Here is a 23597-nt window from a genome sequence, read left to right as displayed (position 1 = left end):
CCCCCCCCCCCCCCCCGCCTGCCTCAGACGGCCCGCAGAGCGAGTGGCACCAAAGGACAATTCTATTACAATTACATGAACCTTCCACTGTGTAAAAAAAAGAAAAAAAATGAGGAGGTAAATAATAATAAAAAAATGACCAAAACAACCAGACAAACAGGGTGAGGATGTTATCTATTCCAGTACGACTGTGCCCCCCGCTGCTTCCAGCGCCGCCTTCAGCTTCTCTGCCTCTTCTTTGGCCACGTTCGCTCGGATCTCCTGCGGTAGCGACTCCACCAGCTTCTTAGCCTGTCGGGGGGGGGGGGGGGTGTGCCACAAATCATCTCATTTACATTTCAGCACAGCCGCCTAGCATCTGCACCCCGAGAGGCCTGGCGTGTAACACGTAATGCAAAATTAAAGCCTTGCATTACTAAAGATGTGTAGATATGGACAATAATACTACAGTAGATATTGTTCACGCTTGACCTGGGGAAAATGCAGTTTAAACCAGCATCTCACAAGACCCTAGTCCAAACCAACTGAGCACCAAGTATCAATTACAACATCATGGCAAGGACCAGGACACAGACATTCAAAAATATGTATGCATGTACATATACACATGCACACATACACGTACATACAACCACTCATGCAGAGTACACAGACACGGGCGCGCGCGCGCGCGCACACACACACACACACACACACACACACAGACTGTTGGCATACCTGCACAAGGTTTAAGCCCTGGATGCAGTTCTTCACCTCCTTGATCAGTTTAACTTTTTCAGCTGCTTTTAGCTCTGTCAGTTTCACTGTGAAGTGGGTCTTCTCTTTCTTCACTGGGCCCACGTCTTCTTCCGCTGCCTACACACACACACACACAGAGAAGAGATGTCAGGCACAACACAAAGGTCAAGAGAGAAGCTGTACACACAACACTCATGCTCAGTCATTCTGACTGAGCTCTCACACAGATATATTCCTCCAGCGAAAGCAGCACAGACCAGCAGGTGCTGGCTTGCCTCAGACACATGGGCGGAGTCTCACCTGGGCTGCAGGTGGGGCCGCCGCTGCCACAGCTCCCGTGGGCATCATGCCCACATCCTGGATATTCAGCGTTTTCTGGGGGGGGGAGAGAGCAGAGATACGGGTGACCAAGGGCACATCCACCAACCCTCGGAAGGAAAGCTCAGGATGCTAGACACAGGCAAAGTGATAGTATTCCGCCTTCACAGACTAAAGCAGAGCTGCCGTAGAACCCCAATCTCAAATGTAAGGCATACAGATGTTGGACCGCCTAACGCCTAGCCCCGCCCACTCCTACCTTGAGCAGCTCGTTGAGGTCGGACACCTCCAGCAGTGTGAGGCTCGCGATGTCGTTGACCAGCTGCTGGATTTTGGGGGAGTAATGCTTTGGCGCGCCGTCCAATGGCGGGGCGGCGATGGTGTCGGACGGGCAGGCGGAGCTGGTCTTCAACGCCCTCAGGCCACAGAGTGTGGGCACTCTCAGGTCCTGCCTGGCGGGACAATGGCGGACATTACCTTCATCATCATCATCACCGCAATCACCACAGTGACAACGACCAGACGTAAGGATATGGCTATATCCGTGGACTGTATTCAAGCCTGCAACCTCTTACCATCACATCAGGCCCCCATCAGATAAATGATGGCCCTGGTGACAATGAGGAGGAGGAGGAGGAAGAGGAACTCCCCAGGAATACTGCTCCTGTGTTTGTTAACAGCCTAAGGTGTTACCCTGGTAATCGTCACTGGCCACTGAAAGTGGACTCCTTCAAACTGAGCTGCACCACAAGGCCTCCAGCACTGAGCAGGCTGTGAGTGAAACCTGAGGTGTCCATCGACCCACAGAAATACACTGCAGGGGCAGCTCAGCCAACATTTTATCTGCTTACTTTTTTTACCATTTTAATGACAAATACGTTCCTTTTACGTCTATGTATTTTCTTACTCTAAATTGTAACCTGTTTTAGGGCACCGATATTTCTGTAATTCGTCACGGTTTATGTTTTGCACATTCCTTGTGTGGTACATCTACTTCTGCATGCTGGTAATCCCTATTTTACACAGTCTACAGTGCTTTTAACAGTGAGAAACACTCACTACAAGTAAAAGACATTAGTACTTCTATCCATATTATTAGTAATCTCCAGTCCAGCACACCGGCGAGCTGGTATTAATCTAGTCCCACCTAAAGCAGCTCTGTCATGCTGCTCACTTTGCTCCAAGCGCATGTGTGTGAGGGCGGGTCTGGTGGCTGAGGCCATGAGGTCGATGAGGGGGCGTGAGGTGAGAGAAGGACAGAGGGAGCGAGTGCGGGTCAGCGTTGTACAGACCTCACACTCTGACCGCACACAGACAAACAGCCCTGCCACGTCTGTGGAAACTGGTCCGGATCAAATGATCCATCAGCCGCTGAGGGTTTTTACAGATCTAAGAGTTCTTGGGAGCAAAATCGAATGAATATCACATTAAATTTGGATAAGAGCATTTGCTCATCAAGAGTGACTTAACATTGCTTACTATTTTTCGAACAAGTTGTGTCTTTACAATATTGTCCATTAATAATATTTGGGTTGGTACCTCCTGGGTTGGAAATTAGCAACCAATGTGTGACAAACCCTATTCCTTACCACTATATCGCACTCCTGCCTGAATTTGGCCCAAAAAAAAGGGAGAAACTCTTGTTGGTGCAAGATACCTAAAAATACCACTGTAGAGTGAGATGCTTCAGTGTGTGCAATCAGAAGCCAGGGATTCACATCAGAGACACAGGGACATCAGGGTTTATGGACACCATGGTTGAATTAGTGGTGTGTTCATTAGCTGTTTTGCCTGCATACAGTTCCACTTCAAGGACACTGTGGTACAGAACACCAAGTATCTTTGCTTTTAATGTGTTAATACCATAATGTCATTTTAGTGTTTAATGTAACAGAAACGACATCTTGAACTACTGTAGACCCATCCTGCTACTCACAAAATTCTATACAGAGACAGTGTTACAGAACAGAACTAGCTCCATCCTGCTGTCCACAAGCAATTCACCTGTAGATCTACTATCATTCATTTCTGCCTATAGCCACAGGGTGTTCTTCAGCTACATTTTGGCTAGCTTCGATTAATTATGATATCACTGTCCCCGTTCCAAAGATCACACCGCTGAACAGCCTGCATTGCCGGGTTTCGTTTTGGTGTCTGCTCCTTAGCTTGCACATCGGCATATCTGAGCCCTTTGTGGGCTGTAGCTCGTCAGTTAAATCATTCTGTCCTTAACAGCTACAATGTTAGCAGGCTCTGCTCTTACCAATATTAACACCAAGGTCTCTGGGCGATAACTGAGCAACTGAGAGCCGGTTTTGGTGCCCAAGAAACGCATCATAGCTCCGGGAAATCCTGTATGTAAGGCAAGGTGTACTCGGCGTAACGACCATAAACGACCCTGACTGCTAACTACTTTGCTAGCTACGTGGCATCTAGGATCCCTACGAGGATGTATCGATTTTAAAGTACCCCAGAGTAGTTAGGATTATTAGCAAACCAGACAACGTTAGACACCGGTCTACTTTTAGCTACTGTAACCTCACAACACCTCAGCCAGAAAGCCAACTAGCTGGCTAGCTAGCCATCAGGTACAGTTCTTCAGGATTTCATGATGAAACCATTGCTCCCATGGGAATTTACAGTCACCATTTCAGTGTTAAACCAATAGCCGGTATCATTCCACGGTAATGTGCTGCTAACTCCTTTGCACAGAAGCAAAATTAGACCTTTATTCATTCGCCCTTGAATCCTCTCTGAAGTGTGGTTACAGAACAGTGCGGTAGGGGGGTTCCGTTATGTCACCGCCGGCTCACTCCAAGGCTTACCGGTGCGTCTTTGCTGCGATCCGCAGCGCGGTCCTGATGCAGCGCCGAGTGCAGTACATGTCACTACTGTCAGGTTCGTAACCTGTCTGTTCCGGTGTTCGTAACCCCCTGGTCCGTTTCTGTCTCCCTCTCAGTCAGTCGGTCTGACACTTGCACAGCACATGTCTTTCCCCAGTTTCTCGCTCTGACCTACCCACAATGCGCCGCGAACACTTCAAAATCCAACTTTATTAACAATCGCAGTGGCGGCGGTCGTGGGATTAAAGGTGCAGTACCTTAAAATCTAAAAATGCTCTTAAGGCGGTGTTTTACATTGTGGTTGTAAAAATATACGACTGTATGATTGCAGAAGTCATTGTAAGTGTCTTCATCATTTTTGCTGTTTATTGTAGCTGTGGCTTCCTTACAATAAAATGCTCCGTTACAATAAAACTTATCATATCAACACTATCTGGCGTTATTGCCAGTGGAGGGCCAACCTGATCGTTAAGGCTCAACCCTCTGGTGCTGGCCATTTCAGTTTATGAAAATCTGATTAAGATACCCCTTTGACAAAAATACACGTTCGGGAATGTAGGGCTGCTTTCAGCGTATGACGGGAAGTAGCTTCTCTTCTGTTCTTTTGTGCTGGAAGTCGCTCTGGAGAAGCGCTTCTGCTAAATGAACGTAACCCAGTGTAATGCAATGGTTCTTCTGACCAACTCAGTAGCAACGTCATTGCAAATAATTAATTTGGAATAAAATTTCAGTACCGTGGTGACTTTTATGCTCAATTTAAAATGCATATCATCGGTTATTTGTCGTCATCATCATATTATTATTATTCTTGTTATTTAGCCATCATACCGCCATTGTTCATTATTTATCCTATCGGAAATGACGTTAAAAATGAAATCACAGCGCATCAGCCGCGCGTGTGTGCGCTGCAGTTGAACCTGTTGAAAATTGAACAAGAGAACCAGAACAATCCTCATTTCATGTGCATTCATTTAATTTATTTAATGTGTATGAGCATGTCAACCATTCTGGTCTTTTCCCCACTAAAACTTTCGGTGTTAAGATGCCTGATAGCAATATAGCCCAAATCATACTGGAGACCCGACATTGGCTGAGTTGCTCCCAACTCAGGTGTTGGTTCGATTAGAGAGAGCGCGTAAAATAGCTGTTCATACAAAAGGGCAAATCACCCTTGTCTTTAGATGAAGTGGCACATCTTGCAAAATGGCAAACATCCACTCATGTCCAAACCAGTCTTGAAAGATGACATTGTCTGCATGCGCTAGTAACCGTGATCATAAAAGTAGCACCAGCACCGTTACTAACCCTGTGTTAGCTAATGCATCTGTGGTTGCTATGCATGAAGTAATAAAGTAATAAAGGTAAACACAGTCTGCCCGGGCGAACAGAATTACACTACGAAATGCTTGTGTTTATAAACCATATAATAGATTCACAACATAAAGCATCAGATAATATTCTATACATAGACATACATCCCATAATCATCTTATCTTTCCATATCATCTGAAATACCTTTCACTCTGTCAATTTTGATCAAATGAAGACCATGACAACTTCAAAGACAATCAAAGACCAGGATATTTATTAAATATATTTTTTTCAAAGTCAGACAGATCAGTATGATGAAAAAATGTCCACAAATGGAGTAAGTTACAGAGACCACTGGGTGTGCACATTTATTATAGACATGCTGAATACCGTTCCCTCCAATGCCACCTCAGACTTGACCCTTATTTTGTTAGAGGGGGTTTCACTAAAATGCAAACGAGACCTTAAACAGCAGTGGCAGTGCTGGACACTGTTCCCACTCTCGTCTCCACAATTGATCCAGTTCTTCTTTGTTGAATTTTGTCCCATGTTACTGTAATTTAATTGTTTGCTCACTGTTAACAGCTGAGACACTGTAGTTCCAAAGAGTGGAGAGGGATGCCTTTTACTGTATACAGTACCGGCACAGCTACAGGAAAGGGTGAAGTCCTTTGAGACTATGTCACTTGGACAATCAAAAGCAACCTTTGCTTTACTCCGTATTGCTTTACACTACTGTAGGAATCATGGAAGAAGTGGCACCAAATCACGTCCTATGATGACCACAGATCACTGCCAGATGAACCTGCATGTGATGAAAGTAAAATGATCCTGCAGCCCAGATTCATAAACCCATTAAAGGACAAAGTGCTGTAATCAAGTTCACATGACTTCTTACCAGAGGCTTTAAGATGGAAAATTGCGCTGCCGGGGTGCCCTACTGTGAGTCATTAAGGCACAGAGGCGGTGTATTTACCATTTCAGAGCTGCAAATGTTGGGAGTAGTTAGACAGTTATCAAAAATGCAAACTCTTTCAACCATCTTAGAATGGAAACAGCATAACTGTGATGGAATGCTGGGATTACCAGAATTCTTTAAAGATGAGTGGAGGGTGCTGATTGGTGGATATACCTCTCAGGCCCTGCCACTGACACTGCCTTCTTCCCAGAGCCAGCCCCTCTACTGTGATTTACAATACGATTTCATCCAATCAGAGGCAAGTATATTCAAAGGAAGCTGCCACACCCAATTCCTCTTCTAGATCCGATACGCATGCAATTAGACAGGCTTTAGAAAAATATGAGCAAAAAATATGAAACACCATAGTTTAGTCTCGTCTTTTTATGCGTTTGCTTACATTTTATTTACTTGTTTCATACCAAGACTATTTAAGCTTCTGCTTTCTCTTCATGAGGAAACACTACATGTATATGGACGAGAGCGCCAAGCGACTTTAATGGGGGTTTGAGGTGTGCTGACACCGCCCTGCCCCACCCCACCACGCCACGCCCTTTCCCTGCCCTCTGAACCTCAAGGTGTGCACAGAGGGACAGGATAAGAGGGACCACACCCACCAGAGGAGGTATGATCTCTCCTTGATCTTTGTGTGATCTCTGGGACAGTAACAAGCCAGCACTGTCTGTCCATTTGATCCATGTTGACCATGGACACTCAGTCTAGGGTGGGAGAGGGCGGAGGGTTGCTAGGGGGGAGGACCGCACACTCAGGCCTGGGAGGGGGGGTGTTGTTATGCGGGTGTAGTGTTTTGGACCCTGGTGGATGGAGGAGGGCAGCAGAAGTACGTGGTCAGTCGAAAGAGATCAGCTGAGCCTCGCTGCTGCCTGGTGGTGCCTGCGGTTGCTGCTGCTGCACCTGCTGCTGAGGGCCACCAGGGGGAGCCATCTACACACAAGAAGAACAAGACATCAGCTGACGCGAGTCTACTGGCAGTCTTAGGACCAAACCCTTGTCACAGTACGAACAAGTAGACCGTACAGACAGCTCTGAGTAACAACCTTCACACGTACGTGAGATGTAAAGGAAAAAAAAAACCTCAAGGTGGCTAAAATGAGAAAAAGCTAAAATGTTGCATGCAAGTAGAAAGAGAGAAAGGGTCTTGACAAGATAATGAAAAGAGGAGGGCAGAGAAAGAGAAAGTGGACAACCTCCCTGATGCAAAGAGAAGTGGCAAGAGGGGAAGAGATGAGAGAGATGAGACTTGCATGCTGGTTCACAGACTGATGCAGACAGAGATGACAGAGAGTGAGGGACTGTGAAAAATCAAGGGAGAGAGCCTGCCAGCCTCACCTGCTGGTACATCGGCTGCTGTCCCGGCAGGTAGGGCTGCTGGGCGGCCATGTTTGGGTCCTGACCAGGCAGCGCTGACATCATGTTCTGGGAGAGAGAGACGTTGAGGGTGGGGTCAGAAATGAGGTATGTCAAAGGGTCAGGTAGCCTCCTCTCAACACTGCTACACAGCTAACCTGTATGTCACAGTACTGCTGGTCCAATGTAATATTAAACAGCTGACCTCCCTCCTATGGATAAACTGAATAAATATGAGCAATGCTACACAGCTGACCTGCATGTTGTAGGGCTGGTAGCCCATGTAACCCATGCCATTGGTGGGGGCCGCCTGGGACATGGGGGGGATGGTCTGAGCTTGGGATACTGCACTCTGTGTGGAGAGAGAGAGAGAGAGAGAGAGAGAGAGTGTGAGAGAGAGAGAGAGAGAGAGAGAGAGAGAGAGAGAGAGAGAGAGAGAGAGAGAGAGAGAGAGATGGGGGTGGTGGGAACAGATAAAGAGAGTGAAAGATTTTTCAAGGTTGCATAATTATGAGACCATTACTAACCACCCCGGCTTTTAACGTTGCACAGACACATGTCTTTCGAGGGTCCTTGACGGAATCGGCCGCTTCAGTAATAAAAGCTAGCATGAACCACAGTGCTTTACACAGGGACAGGGTGATGCAACACTGCCAGAACCTGGTTTTAAAATGTCTTAAAGTCCCAGCCATAAAAAAAGACATCAGTGATTTCAAAAACTATCACTGTAGCCAACCAAACGACTCTTTATTTTCGCATGCAATCAAAAAGCCTGGTGGCCACCCGCAGACTTTCTCCCCTGCACAGCGTTACCTGGTAGCCCTGCGTGGGTGTGGGCTGGTAGCTGGAGTAGGCGGGGCTGGTGGTGGGCACGGCCTGGCCGGGGACGGCGGGCTGCCCGGTGGAGCCTGCGGCCTGGTACATGTAGGCGTTCACCATGCTGGGGTCTGGAAGGAAGGGGGGTTGACAGTGTGCCACGTCACTCTCACACATCATTTCCAGCCAGTCTCTGCCTTATCTAACCCAGAGCACTGCCCGCTCAACCACTACCTCACCTCACAGTGAACTGATCACAGTGTAGAGGTGATGTGATCTTATGTAAATGGCCTGTACAGCCTAAGCTCAGTGGCCCACCATGTACATTCCATTTGGTTTCAGATTCAACTGAAATGTTTCTTTAAGCGTTACCCTTTTCTCACGCACACACTTAAGTGGGTCAAGCTGTCACTTCAGCGGCACAGCTGAAACTGCAGTCAGGACCACTGGGGGTTTGCTGACACAGCTGCCTATTTGACTGGATCATGAGAGGTAGAGAGCGGATGGGTGGAATATCAGCTTACCTACTTCCTCGTGAATTTCTTTACCTCACAGACACACGTGACCTTTAACATTAAGGGTTCCTGGCATCTTTACCACCAGTTACATTTGTTACTGAAAACAGGACAATCCCATAAACTAACACCAAACCAATAATGTTAGTTCTGATGAGAACAAGTGCAAACATGTATTGATAGGAACAATCACACATTTAGACAAGAAACCTGGGCTAATCAGTAACTGTCAAACGCACTTGACATCTTAAACATTTGTTTAAAACTAATTACTTCAACCAACACACAACTGGTGTAATGTAAACCTCACTGTGAAAAAAAATGCAAAGGCCTGATACCCCCACCCACATCCACACCCACACCCCTCCTTACTGGCAGGGCCCAGAGGCCTGCCAGCTCACCTGTGGCAGAGACAGGCGGGGCCTGGTAGGGCCCGGTGCCGGTCTGGCCCGGCTGGCTCATGTAGACCGTGTGCATGGGTGACCCCTCCACTGAGCCCGAGGGGCTGAAGGTGCCGGGGTAACTGGGGGGGCCCGCGGGCTGGTACACAACCCCCCCGGCAACATTGGGGGGCAGGGACTGCATCTGCATCACAGGGGGGGAAACATGCGTGAGAAACGCGACTGATGGCAGGATTGCGCGCACACTTACACGGGCTGCACTCTGCAGTCTGTTGGACAAACAGCTGTGATCTGAGCGATGTGAGGCACACTGCATCAGTCCCACACAGCCCTCAGCGGCAGTATGGCAGAAATTCTCCTTTGACTGTAAGGGCTGTGACGATTCCAAAGCTGTGGCAGACTGGGGCAGGCATCTGCAGCCCACATCCCAGGGTTGGAGCAGCCAACCTCTCAGGTTTACCTGTGCATAATGCAGGTTAAGGGCTGGTTTACCTGTGCATAAAGCAGGTTAAGGGCTGGTTTACCTGAGCGTGAGGCAGGTTAAGGGCAGGTTTACCTGAGCATGGGGCAGGTTAAGGGCTGGTTTGCCTGAGCGTAGGGCAGGTTAAGGGCAGGTTTACCTGAGCGTAGGGCAGGTTAAGGGCAGGTTTACCTGTGCATAAGGCAGGTTAAGGGCTGGTTTACCTGAGCGTAGGGCAGGTTAAGGGCTGGTTTACCTGTGCGTGGGGCAGGTTAAGGGCTGGTTTACCTGAGCGTAGGGCAGGTTAAGGGTTGGTTTACCTGTGCGTAGGGCAGGTTAAGGGCAGGTTTACCTGAGCGTAGGGCAGGTTAAGGGCTGGTTTACCTGAGCGTAGGGCAGGTTAAGGGCTGGTTTACCTGAGCGTAGGGCAGGTTAAGGGCAGGTTTACCTGAGCGTAGGGCAGGTTAAGGGTAGGTTTACCTGAGCGTAGGGCAGGTTAAGGGCTGGTTTACCTGAGCGTAGGGCAGGTTAAGGGTAGGTTTACCTGAGCGTAGGGCAGGTTAAGGGCAGGTTTACCTGAGCGTAGGGCAGGTTAAGGGCTGGTTTACCTGAGCGTAGGGCAGGGAGAAGGCCGGCATCTGCGCCCTCATCTGGATGGTGTGCTTCTGCTGCTCCAGCCTGAGCTGCCTCTCCTTCTCCTGCTCCTGCAGTCTCTGGATGGCCAGCTGCCTCTGCATCTCCAGGTACTCCTGCAGCAGAGGCGCGGAGTGCACCCCACAACAGGCTCAGCAGTGTTCCCAGTGAGCACCGCTGCGCCACTGAGAATGTACCCCACTAAATATCCCAGCACATCCCATAATATACCCCGTCCAATATCCCTACACATTCCATAATATGCGCAACCAAATATCCCTGCACATCCCATAATACATGCAACCAAACATCCCTGCACATCCCACAATATACCCAACCAACATCATTACACATCCCATAATATACTGCACCAAACATCATTGCACATCCTATTATATATACACCAAACACCTCAGATATCCCATAATAAAGATTACCCCATCAAAGATCCACACTCTTAAGAAGAGCATGTATGGGGGATCTCTCTCAGTGGGAGTCGATCAATTTCAAAGGGAGCAGCTATGGGGAGTGGGTCAGTATCATGGGGAACACATATGGGGAGTCAGTCAGTGTCAGGCTGAACAGGTGCAGGGAGTGAGTCAGTCTCAGGGGAAAAATGTGTGGGGAGTGGGTCAGTTTCAGGGGGAAAAACGTGTGGGAAGTGGGTCAGTGTCAGGGGGGGAAATGTGTGGGGAGTGGGTCAGTCTCATGGGGAACATATGGGGAGTCAGTCAGTGTACGGGGGAGCAGGTGTGAGGAGTCAGTCATTGTCAGGCTGAACAGGTGTAGGGAGTGAGTCACTCTCAGGGGGAAAATGTGTGGGGAGTGGGTCAGTCTCAGGGGGAAAATGTGTGGGGAGTGGGTCAGTCTCAGGGGGAAAATGTGTAGGGAGTGAGTCACTCTCAGGGGGAAAATGTGTGGGGAGTGGGTCAGTCTCAGGGGGGAAAATGTGTGGGGAGTGGGTCAGTCTCAGGGGGAAAATGTGTGGGGAGTGGGTCAGTCTCAGGGGGAAAATGTGTGGGGAGTGGGTCAGTCCCAGGCCCAGCAGCTCCCGAGCCTCACCTGCTTCTTCTGCCTCATGATCTCCAGTTTCTGCGCCAGCTGGATCTGCCTCTGGCGCTCCGCCTCCTCGGCCGCCTGCCTCAGCTTCTCGCGGTGCTCGTCCCTCAGGGCGTTCAGGGCCGCACGCGCGTCTCGAACCTGCGCCAGCTTGTCCTGCAGCCCCTCATAGTACACTGTCAACGCACAGAGATTGACCGATGAGCCTGTTTGACGTCTCTGGATCTCACTACAGCATAATGGCACCCCTCTTGGGGAGGAGAGCGTGTGATGAGTTTATGACTGAGGATACATCCTGGTTAAAAGGGTCAAGGGTCAAGATTGTGTCGGATTTCTGTAGTGAGAGTATGCATGCTGTATAAGGTATGTGTTGAAGGTATGTGGCAAGAGACTTTTAAAAATAAGGTGTGTGTGTGTGTGTGTGTGTGTGTGTGTGTGTGTGTGCACACGCGTCTGTGGTACAAGTTTGAGGGTATGTGGGTCTCATAGGGATGTGATTTTTGAGGTAACTGTGTGTGGCATGAGACTTTTAAAGATAAGGCATGCATGCCACAGAGATGAGGGTGTGTGATCAGAGGGGTAGGGTGAGGGTGTCAGGTTTGTGGGGTATGAGGGTGAGGGTGTCGGGTGGGCGATGGAGAGGGGCGTGTGCATTTTGGGGCGACCCTCACGGCGCTTCTCGTCCAGCTGGTTGAGCAGCTCCAGCAGCTGCGGGTGCATGTTGTTGATGGACTGGAAGAGCGAGAGCACGGCGCTGTCGTTGGTGATGCTGCGGCCGCGCATGTGGTTGCTCTTCATGCGGTTCAGGAAGGTGGTGACGGCGTTCTGCAGCGCCTTCAGGAACTGCTCGTGGTTCTCCTCCGACTCCCCATTCTGGTACTGCTGCTGGGGGGCAGAGGGGCACTGTCACTCAAGGAGGCCACAGCCAATCAAACTCAGACGTGCACGGGGCCACAGCCAATCAAAAAGAGATGGGCAGGCAGCCACAGCGAGAGAGCCACAGAGACACATAAGAGACCACAGCCAATCAAACACGCTGTACCTCCACGACGCTGACTGGCTGGGCAGGGGCCTGGCTCTCCACAGGCTGGCTGATCTGGCTGACTGGCAGGGGTTCGGCCAATGGGACGGGTGCAGGAGCAGAAGGGGTGGGGCTCCGGCGGACCTCATCCTGCTTCTTCTCCCAGTAAGTCCTGTTCAGGTACCGTGCCAGCTGGGAAGAGACAGCATCCTCGTATCCATTGGCAACCAAACCCTACATCCGTATCAGAGTGACCTGTCACTCTGCACCACAATATGGTCTTATCACCAAGCCAATCAAGTGGTTTACTGAAGGCCAGAGTACATACACATCTAACAGTATCAGTGACAACAAAGCCATTATGCCACAATGCCACAAGGACATGCTCTATCTGTTCCTTACTCAACTGTAATTAAAGTAAAAACACTAATGTGATTCCAGAGAGAAGCTGTCGCTTTGTCACCACGGCTAAACCACGTTCCTGAAATTAAGCCCAGAACAGCCATTCTTGGCCACACACAGCCACACACACTACTAAATTTAACACCAGAGAAAAGAAATCAGTTTCAGTGTGTCAAAAAACACTGCAGTCTCTGGTAAAATGGCTGATCCTGTGCTGTGAGGAACACACTAATACACCTCATGTGTCACCTGCTGTAACCATAACGGTGGGTCAACCAGGCCCAACAGGGTAATGAATATTTACTGTTTATATATGAGAATCACCCACTGTACTTCATCATACTGTACTGTACTTTCTGATCAGCAGAAAGGAACACAGACAGAATGCAGACAGATCACCAGGTGAACTCGGAAGAAACACCGATAGAACACAGGCAGAATTGAGACGGAACAACGGCAGAGGACTTACCTCTGGGTCCACATCTTCAGCCAGGGGCGCAGAGGAGTTCTGGAAGAAACAGAAAAAGGACATCAGAGGGGTTCTCTGTAATGTGCACACCTCCAGTATTAAGGACTGCCACCATAATGGACTGAGCCCTAAAATCTCCCATGTCTTTTGTATCCCATAGGCAAACAGGCAATCAAGTTTAACATTACATCTGCTAGGATGTAATGTTCATCCAGAGCACCTATTAAGCATTTAACACTGCGCTCATTTCTATAGCTGGACATGCACTGAGGCAGTTTGGGTTGAGTATCATAAGAACATAAGAACATATTATGACGAGAACAGGCCATTCAGCACAACTGAGCTCGCCATTACAATTAAAGAGAATCCAAAACTGCATCAAGTCTGGACTTGAACACAGCAAGGGTCTCTGCCTCAACTACATGACCTGGCAACCTATTCCATGTATTGATAAGTCTTTGTGTAAAATAATAGTTCCTTATATCAGTGCGGAACTTACTCTTAACTAGTTTCCATTTATGTCCACTTGTTCTCCAGACTGAACTCACCTTAAAATTGTACTGTAGTTAACTTACTTACTGAGTCCTCTTATAAATTTAAAAACCTCTATTAGATCACCCCTAAGTCTCCTCTTGCTAAGTCTAAATAGGTTACGTAACTTGAGTCTTTCCTCATAGCTTTTATATTTCATGCCAGCATGCAGAGAATTCTAAAGGTGAAGCAAAAAATGAAGATAAACTCTGGTTGCTGGGTGATGTATGAAGAGTCAGGGTCTTACCACAGGAGAGGAGTAGAGAGAGCTGACAGGGGGTGCTGATGAGGTCACTGGAGTCGGCTCAGCTTTGGGATACAAAGCGTACGAGGTCTTCTGCCTCTGAAAACACAGGGATGGGGCTTAGCGCGCCACCGTACACACACTGCAACACAGTTCCCGACTGTGGAAGGAGAACACTACCATATGGTACTGACACACACTCGGATAGGGCATGCCCTTAGAACTGAGGTGTGAATGGACAAGACAAAGCAAGAGATGGGAGGGAAAGAGGAAGAGAAAGGTAGAGGAGAGAGAGTGAGACGGGGAAAAGGAAAAAGAGACAAGTGAGAGGTACAGGGGAGAGAGAGGGAGCATGCAAGCCTCACCATTCTCTCCTTCTCCTCAGCCTCGCTCTGTGATAGGGCGATGGCCAGCTGTAGCTCCTCCTCCTCCTGCAGGGCCGCCTCGTCCCTCTTAGGGGGCATCTGGGGAGAGAGGGCAGTTAGCCTGGGAGCCTAAGAGGGGTTGGAGCAGAACAGAACCAACATCTCCTGAACAGCTAGCCTCTTTTACTTGCTGTGTCTCAGGGCTGACCACACTGTGCTTTAAACTGAGATAACACACATGAAAAAGGCCTGGTGTGTCACCCATTTCACCCTCCTGACTCATTACATATGGGAAAAGTAACCAACAAGCAATGCTCCTACTCTCAGCCCATACATACTTACCTTACTTAAGCACAGTGCTCCTAACCAGACCTACACAGGTAAGGCTGGATGACACACATATAGTAAGCGAGGCCAAGAAACATTATTATATTTGGTACAAGCCCCTTCTGAAATACAGCATGTCCTTTAAGGTGGTTATGGGGGTTGGGAGTGGGGGATTTCAGGACATTTTGCACGTCTCGGTGTGGGGAAGAATGGTGTCTAACCTACAGGCTTCAGGAGAAAATTACTTCCTGGGCATGACAGGGTGGCAAAACACTACACTTCCCATGATACACATGGTCAGGCCTGATGACAAGGGAGTGGGATGCAATGCCTGTACTTACTGTTCCTTCGACCACTACCTGAGACTGCTGGGACAGCGGGCTGGTCAGGTACTCTGGGGGCAGCTCTGCTGGGCCGGCGCCAGCCGGTTTACCTTCCGCCTTCCTGTGGGACAGAGACATTGCAGCGGGCATGAGGAGAGGGGGGGTTGAAGGAGTAGGGGGTTGTGAGCAGTGGGAACCAGCATATTAGTGATACTTGCCTGGTGATCGCATTATGTAAATGGTAAATCCCAACACTGCAATGAATGCTGGGAAACTGGGCGTGCTACAGGCTATTAAACGTGTCACTCACTTGTTGAGGAACTCGAAGCAGGGCTCACACACGCGCACTTCCTTCTCGATGCCGAACTTGGGAATGGTGGAGTACTTAGAGGAGCATTTCCCGCAGAAGATCTGGCCACACGCCCTGCAGTGGTGCTGCAACAGGGAGAGGGGGTGTGAGAGTCATACACTGACACACTCTCTCTCACACACTCTCTCTCACACACTCACACTCACACTCTCACTCACACTCTCACTCACACACTGCCAGTATCACTAGCATGCACACAAACAGAGGGAAAGAATACCAGTGTCATTTGTGTACACACACACACACACACACACACACACAGGGAGACTAGTGTTAATAGTACACGCATACGCTTACATGCATCCCCAAACCTGACATAATTCCCTCCATAGCTCGTAGAGATCTACAAAAGCACGCATCACCAACGCAAACAACAGTCCTGTCCATCACCAGCGCCCTCCTCCCTTCTCTGTGTCTCGGCTCTAGTGACGGGTGCTTACCTTTCGGGTCACGACCCCAAACTGCACTCTGCACCGGTGACACTCCTCCGCATCCACCCAATCAGGAGCCTGCACAGACAGACAGACAGACAGACAGACATTAGAGATTGTAACTGGATCATTATCTGTCAGAAGCAATGCACAGTCCTGGGCAATAGTTATGGTGGGCAGAAGAGGATTATGGGAGGGACAGCGGGCTTACCCTCTCAGCTGCAAACATGGCGTCGCTCTCCTTGAACTCGGGGAAGGCATGCCCTGCAGAGGTGGACAAGAGAAGGGGATCAGTGACACAGACACGCACACACACACACACACAGACACACACAGACACAGACACACGCACACACAGACACACACAGACACACGCACGCACGCACGCACGCACGCACACACGCACACACGCACAGACACACACAGAGACATACAGACACACGCACGCACGCACACACGCACGCGCACACGCACGCACACAGACACAGACACAGACACAGACACAGACACAGACACAGAGACACACACACACACACACACACACACACACACACACACACAGACACAGACACAGACACAGACACAGACACAGACACAGACACAGACACAGACACAGACACAGACACAGACACAGACACACACACACACACAGACACACACAGACACACGCACGCACACGCACGCACACGCACGCACACGCACGCACACACGGCCCACACCCATACATGTAAAACATCTTTGACCAGGCCAGGAGTAAGGAGCAGAGGAGCTGAAGCTATGCACTAAACAAGTCCCAAGCTCTCCATCCACCTGTCTGTGTCTCCCTTCACACCGCTGGCTCTCTGGCAAAAGACAAGGCTCCATGGAGACATTAACACCATGAGACTCTGTTAAATGGATACGTTATGAAGTGTGACTGTGTGTGGAAGCTTTCATAGGTGGTTCCCACCCACATCAGATACTGGACACCTGACACAACAACAAAAAGAAACTAGGACTTAAACGAATCGAAAATGACGGACAGGAATAATCGCACTGAATTCAGCACTGGCTTCTCTGCCTAGTCAGGGATTCATGTTAAACTGAGAAAGACAGAGTGAAGAGAGAGGCAGAGGAGCGTGAAGAAAAGAGAAGGAGCAAGAAGAAAGTGGGACGGGTGGGAAAAACAGAGGGAGGGAGAAAGAAGAAGAGAGGGAAGGGAGGGAGACAGATATAGAGAGAAAGGGGCAGAGACAGAGAGCAGGATAAACAGCACACACAGAGTCTGGACTCACCCTCCACCTTCATGATCTGGTAGGTGTCCTGCACCACTTTGTACTTGGGCTCGTTGCGGAAGGCGTGGGCCCACGCCTGGATCAGGTACAAGATCTTGTTTCTGACGTTCGGTTCTGTCTGCTTCTGAGAGGAAGAGGGCAGCACACACTGAGCTCTGACACAAGCACAGAGATCACACACCACCACATACCTTAGCATGTTACTATTAGCCTTTATCTGTTTAGCATGCACATTTTCACAGTTACACAGCTTATAGTCTCACATATACATACAGTTGAATATTTACTGCTTCAGAATAAGTGCTTTGCTAATGGCTACAACAGCAGTGCACTACCTTGCATTCAAACCCACACCTTTGTGGTTTTACACAGTTCCATATCCGTGCTACATCACCCGAGTACGGTCCAATGTGTTACTGACACACTTCTCACTGGATATAACCAGCACAGCACACACGCTGCTTGCTGATAGGCACAATGAAGGCTGTGTGGCACAGTGGGCCACACAGAAAAAAATTTTGGGTTTGCAGGCTCAATTCTCATCTAGATCAGTGGCACTGTACCGTTCAGTACGGCACTCAGCCTCAACTGTGTCAACAAATATCAAGTAAAAGAAATAAGCAACCTTTGTATTTTGCCCTGGATAAGTGCGCTTGCTTAAAGGAAACACAGTGGCAATGAATCACACAGCTGCTTTAACTCCATTGAAACAGTGTGACTCACACCCTCTCCAGACTGCCTGACCTCCACACCCGCTCCACTGCCTCCTTACACACAGGCAGCCTACGCCATTGGGACACTAGACCAGAGACACAGCATTTTTCAGATGCATTTCCACAGAGATAAAAAAACAGCTTCCATTGTGTGAATTTTCAAATTCTATCAGGTGTCTGTAAAGAGGAATTGTTGATCTGTTTTGCACTGATCTGGTGGTTTTGAGAAAGTCCCAGAAATTTCTGTGATTAACTGTGTGAAAATGAACAGTCAGGGTAATCACAGTCAGACTTTTACCATAAACAATTCTACAGCAACTGTAAGGTACACAAACTGTAACACTACACAAATTCATATACTCCAAAGTATATAAATCTCTAAAAGTAGAATTACTCTTCAACTCAAAAAAGAATAATTCCATGACATTGAGGCAGAATGTGAATGTCACACAATCAGAACAAGACAGTCATGACATACACAGTGTGTATCTGAACACCAGTAAGGTAAAGAAAATGGCCTCTGCAGTCACAAATATCAAAAATAACCATAATAATAACCAAGAACATATACATATAAAAAGAAGAACCAGGTTTCTCTGTTCTGTATGGTAACAAAGTTCAGAATCATCTGTAAGCAACAGAAAACTTGGGTATCTATAAACACCCTCACTAGCAGTTATGAATGTTTTACTGACCTAGTTTTCTCCACGCCTGTTCAAATGTTGTCCTTTAGTAAATCATACTAAATAACTAGTTTAGATTTGTTAATGCGCCCTGAAAGACAACGCTCACAAGACTGACTTTGCTAAAACCTGTGGAAGGCTGGTTTTCGAATCTCTCTCTCTCCCTCTCTGTTTTGTTCCTGTGAAAGCCAGATGCAGGAAGTCCCCTAAGCCACTGGCCTAGCTCCCTGCATGATCATGTGAGATGATGACATCACCAGCAAAACAGCCAGCTCCCTGAGTCACCTGACCAGGGCTCAGCCAATCCGGCGACAAACTCTGTGCTCACAGCTACAATGAGCTGCAGACATAGGGCTGTGTTTATACAACAGCAGCAGCTACAGCCAATCGTCATTCAGTTGCAGATTTAACAGACAGGCACTATCAAAACTCTAGATTCCTCATTTAACAACAGCATAGATAGTGTACCGCACACAGGAGAAGGAGTCTTGAGAGGGCAGGACCAACAACACACACCTGCTCACTCACTGGTGGACCTGGCCTAGTCCTGTTATTACCAGCCTTCCCCCTTCCTCCTTTGACAAGATAAGCAGTTTCAGCCAATGATTAAGCGCCCTAATACTGCAAACAAAAAGGCCTATGAGGAGAGGGAAGAGCTGAAAAGAGGGGAAAGTGAAAGAAAAGCAAGGATTCTTGGGAAAAAAAGAGAAGACAGGGAGGAACAAGGTGAAGAGGGCAATGAGCAAGAAACAGAGAGGAGAAGGAGGAAGCAGAGAACTGCAGGAACAGAGAGGACTATGGGAATGAAAAGTCACCTTGAGGAGGTCCTTCAGCTCCTCCATAGTCTGCTTGCTGGCCACCTCATCGTGGACAGTCTGGCCGCAGTTTTTCACCACTGACTCCAGGACCTGCAAAAACGCAGGCAATGACAACACAGCTTCCCCACTCCCCCTAGCCTTCAGGTCGAGTGAATCGACTCTCCCAGGAGTGTTTCCCTAGCCTACAGGCCCAGTAAACAAGCTCTCCCTGGAGCTTGTTCCTCTAGACTAAAATCTAAGACAACGCATTTACTTAGCACCTCATTCCTGTGACAGAGAGCACATTAAGCTTCTTGAGAAAGTCTCCAAGAGCTCTGAAAGCTGTCAATCAGAGTAAAAAGGCCAGGAGAGTGAGGGCTGTAACTACCCACTGTCTAATGCAGTGAAAAGTTCTTAGCGATCTTTATTAGGAGTTGTGTCAAACTAAGTGCACAGCAGCAATGCTGGAGTAACCAAGCATTTATGTGTATGTGTGTGTGTGTGTGTGTGTGTGTGTGTGTGTGTGTGTGTGTGTGTGTGAATGTGAATGTGCTTGTGACTGAACTACCGCACAGAGCTAAGTAACAGTTCACTGTGTGGTAAATGAGCTTAGTGCACCATGTCTAAGTACGATCGGCCCAGTGCCCCTTGACCTCTGGCTCACCTCCAGTGCGTACAGGGCCACATGTGGGTTCTTATCATTCAGCTTCTTCTTGATGGCGCCGATGGCATACTTTGCCCTAAGGGAAGCGTGGATACATGTCAGAGACAGCGTGGGACACAGAGCTCATATCACTCCCACCTGCATAAGGCAACCTGTTCATCAACTGCTCTACCACGACTGGTCAATGTCTGTACATATATGCAGAAGACCGGTCTTCTATTCACCATGCAAGCACATATATACACACAAACACACACACAGACACACACACACACACACACACACACACACACACAGACACACACACACACACACACACACACACACACACACACACACACACACACACAGACACAGACACACACACACACACACACACACACACAGACACACACACACACACACACACACAGACACACACACACACACACACAGACACACACACACAAACGCAGAGGACCGGTTGTTTTCAGGACAAAGGAGGGGGATCTTTCCTGTACAAGGAACTTTCTGTCTGACCATTTCTTTATTGTGCCATTTCCAAATGCATTACTAAATGTATGCATGTTAAGCTTTTCACTGCCAGGCATATATTCAGAAGGGGGTACATGGTCTGTGGTATGGGCAGGATGGGGTTCACTGTCATCAGCACAGTCAGGTTGAGGTTCGCAGTCAGGGCAGTACTGGGGCAGCTGCAGGGCACTCACTGGGCATCTCCCTGGCGAATGAGGTCACAGATCTGCAGGATGGACTCCCAGTCTGTCTCCAACAGCAGCTGACTTGTGGCTTTATCTGAGGAAGACAGGACACCCTTTATCACTAAGTTTACTTACTTATGCACACACACTGACTGCACAAACTCTGATCATAGCACCCTATAAACACATATTACCCTGTGAATATACATACTCACGGGGACACACACATATGTACACGATCATGGAACATACATCATTCAGTAAGTGCAGACAAACAAAGCGGAAACAGGAATGATATATCAAAAATCTTCAACTGCTCATAATTTCCACACTCACTTCAGCATCCTAGCATAACAAAGTGGTCAGCAAGCTGTACAGCAAGGTGACAGTTATGTGATTAAGTACACAATCACTGGAGGAAGTCATCTTTTGAAAGGGTTTCCTTCAAACACGCCACAGACCAGGAAATAGCACAAAAGCTAGTATAGTGCACCCTGATCAGACTGACAACAGAAACAATGAAATCTTTCTGATGGAAACACAATCACATCCATACAGAACACATGCTGCTACTAAGAGTGAAATTCTTGCACAAGAAATATACTACCCTACAAAGTAAATAAAGGGGTGGCTCAATTCTTGTAGAGACGCTAACATAGCGCAATAACACATAACTACACAATCAAGTAATGAGTACAAGAAATAGTATCAAAGAGACACTTGAATGTCCGCAGTAAAAGAAATAAGAGACGTCAGAGCTGCTAATGGTGTTGGGAATACAGGGAACAATAGGAGATGCCATTATCAGAAGCTGTGGAAACCCTCACTCTACAAGTTTACTCTGTCTGTGGAAGGTGGGGCAAAGTCTGGTTGCTCGCTAATCACTGAACTAATTCCTAATTTCCCCGAGTTAGGTCTTACATTATATCTAATCCAGGGCGAATTACAAAAAGATACATTTTTTTTTTTACAATTGTTATCCATTTCTACAGCTGGATATTTACTGAGGTAATTCTGGGGGAAGTATCCTACCAAGGGTGCAGCAGCAGTACCCCAGAGGAGGATCAAGCCAAAAACCTTTCAGTTACCAGCCCTGACCCTTGCCACTGCAGCCTGTCACTGTTAAAATACAACATTTCGTCTGCGACTAAAAAAGATGAATTGGTCTAATATGACTGATTCCTGGAGGCAAGCGAAACAAGTCCCCCAACTCTGAGAGACCCTGAGTGGGACCAAGGTTATCACAAACCTACCAGCGAATCATTTATAAACATAATCAACTGTAAGCACCTGACTACCTCTGCGCTCCAGCCTACGACATGGACAGTCTAGGGCCCACTGAATCTCAATCCTGCTCCTGGGGTCACGGTTTCCATCTTTCCCTGCTCTACCTACCTGACTGAACTCATCGGTGGCACTTTTGATTAGCTGAACACACCTGATTTAATCAAGAGCATGTTTACTAATATCAATCAGGTGTGTTTGGAGCAAGGGTAGATAGAAGATATGCAGGACAGGGGGGCTCCAGGAGTAGGATTGAGAAACACTGGTCTAGGCTATGTGTTTTCAGCTACGCTGTTATCAACCGCATTCGGGCAGCCGCTGGTTTAGTCTATCTAACCACGTACCTGTGACCTTGACTTATTTTACCATAAAAAAATATTCCAGCCGTCAATTATATAGGATGTTCTCAAGCCTCGACTTCTTTGAGTCTTGTGTGACTAGCTAAACACCGCGCTGTCACTAAATAAAGGCAGTTAATGTTTTCTGATCATTTGCTGGGGATGAACACTTAAAAGGCAAGGTAGTTAACCAGCGATTATCTAGTAATCGATTCGGCAACTGACGTAGAATCCAGCTAAAACTGCTGGATGGCTACCTAGCTAGCTAGCAAGAAAGCTAGCTAACGTGCTGAACAGAATCGCCAATCAACAGTGTTACCGACTTTAATTAATTAACGTTACTGGCTGAATACGTTACTGAATAGGGGCCTGTTGGCATATTTAGGAGTCTCACTGTCTTAAACACGAAGGCATTAAGGTATATACCATTAGCTACCGGTGCTAACTAGATCGAGGTGTTATGACTTAGCAAGCTGACATCAGCTAGCTACCAATCCAACTGACGTTGTGCCTCAGCTAATATTAGCGGGTTAGCAAGCTAGGGAAAATCGGCTCGGCAAAACCAGGTAACTGGACGGTACATCCTGTCCAGATCATGCGATGTGTCTGGACTCGACACCTCGATATTTCTATACGAGCAGACGGGCGGCGGCAGACGGTTGATTTCAAGGCCTCGATCGACCTCCACACAGACAATGCAATGTAATCGTAATAGCCGTACTGAGCCCCAGTGACTTCCATAACAATAACACACAGAAAAAAACACTGCGCTGTCTGCTTCGTGTCTAAGCAATACACTTTTAAAAGAAACAAATATGCCTTACCCAGTAGTCTCTCAAATGTACCCCCTCCTTTACCCATGATTGCTGACAGATTTCACGGATTTGGTAGCGAGACGTCTGCCTAAACAGCCAAACCTTTTCTTTTTCTCTGGTGGGAACTTCCTGCTTCCTGTAGTATAGAGTTTACTGTGATGGCTCCATTGGTTGACTACATTTGGTATGTAAATAGTATCGATACCGCCCCCTAGAGGCGATATAATTAACGCATTTGTAAATCGAAATGGCCACATTTTGACTCCTTTTCCGCCTAGCGTGTCTTACGTTACATATGATTGTGATCTTATATTATCATGTATTTGGACACTACCACCACGCACTTCCTAGCCCCACGTAGTTACAGTGGTCAATGTAAGAAGAGAAAGTGCATCAAATGAAGTTGCAACAACTGAACATACTAAGCA

The 23597-nt window shown here is 47.9% G+C and overlaps 2 protein-coding genes across 8 annotated transcripts; both read right to left on the bottom strand.

Annotated features, from left to right (window-relative positions):
• LOC118788739 (39S ribosomal protein L12, mitochondrial-like) lies at positions 1-4086 on the bottom strand. Its single transcript, XM_036544776.1, has 5 exons — positions 3882-4086; positions 1316-1508; positions 1039-1113; positions 718-855; positions 1-291 (listed from the first exon to the last, which is right to left on the bottom strand). Exons 1-5 carry the CDS (start codon positions 3938-3940, stop codon positions 175-177), a joined length of 582 nt encoding a protein of 193 aa, XP_036400669.1. The 5' UTR covers positions 3941-4086; the 3' UTR covers positions 1-174.
• Positions 4087-5480: 1394 nt separating this feature from the next.
• Positions 5481-23280, bottom strand: LOC118788674 (hepatocyte growth factor-regulated tyrosine kinase substrate-like). Of its 7 annotated transcripts, none has more exons than XM_036544668.1 (21): positions 23179-23280; positions 20742-20826; positions 20035-20110; positions 19389-19481; positions 17178-17301; positions 16115-16167; positions 15913-15981; positions 15413-15537; positions 15121-15223; positions 14453-14551; positions 14091-14186; positions 13313-13351; positions 12463-12633; positions 12092-12305; positions 11424-11596; positions 10337-10477; positions 9269-9452; positions 8350-8483; positions 7793-7888; positions 7519-7605; positions 5481-7113 (listed from the first exon to the last, which is right to left on the bottom strand). In XM_036544668.1, exons 1-21 carry the CDS (start codon positions 23213-23215, stop codon positions 7018-7020), a joined length of 2295 nt encoding a protein of 764 aa, XP_036400561.1. In that variant the 5' UTR covers positions 23216-23280; the 3' UTR covers positions 5481-7017. The 7 variants fall into 7 exon arrangements, with proteins under 7 accessions (XP_036400561.1, XP_036400578.1, XP_036400586.1 ...); XM_036544685.1 differs by having other exon boundaries at positions 12092-12302; XM_036544693.1 differs by having other exon boundaries at positions 15139-15223.
• Positions 23281-23597: the final 317 nt, after the last annotated feature.

The sequence above is a fragment of the Megalops cyprinoides genome, chromosome 1 (assembly GCF_013368585.1).
Source record: "Megalops cyprinoides isolate fMegCyp1 chromosome 1, fMegCyp1.pri, whole genome shotgun sequence".
NCBI classification, from domain to species: domain Eukaryota; kingdom Metazoa; phylum Chordata; class Actinopteri; order Elopiformes; family Megalopidae; genus Megalops; species Megalops cyprinoides.
The sequence above is the reverse complement of the archived record's forward strand: the minus strand, read 5'-3'. Positions and strand labels throughout refer to the sequence as shown.

Excerpts from the sequence above, each read along its gene's own strand:
- LOC118788739 (XM_036544776.1), bottom strand. The coding sequence starts at position 3,940 with ATGTACTGCACTCGGCGCTGCATCAGGACCGCGCTGCGGATCGCAGCA. Across the intron at positions 856-1,038 it reads CGGCCCCACCTGCAGCCCAG|GCAGCGGAAGAAGACGTGGG; the intron begins GTGAGACTCCGC and ends GTGTGTGTGTAG. Across the intron at positions 292-717 it reads AGGGCTTAAACCTTGTGCAG|GCTAAGAAGCTGGTGGAGTC; the intron begins GTATGCCAACAG and ends CCCCCCCGACAG.
- LOC118788674 (XM_036544668.1), bottom strand. The coding sequence starts at position 23,215 with ATGGGTAAAGGAGGGGGTACATTTGAGAGACTACTGG. Across the intron at positions 19,482-20,034 it reads TGGCCCTGTACGCACTGGAG|GTCCTGGAGTCAGTGGTGAA; the intron begins GTGAGCCAGAGG and ends GCGTTTTTGCAG. Across the intron at positions 14,552-15,120 it reads AGGTAGTGGTCGAAGGAACA|ATGCCCCCTAAGAGGGACGA; the intron begins GTAAGTACAGGC and ends CTCTCTCCCCAG.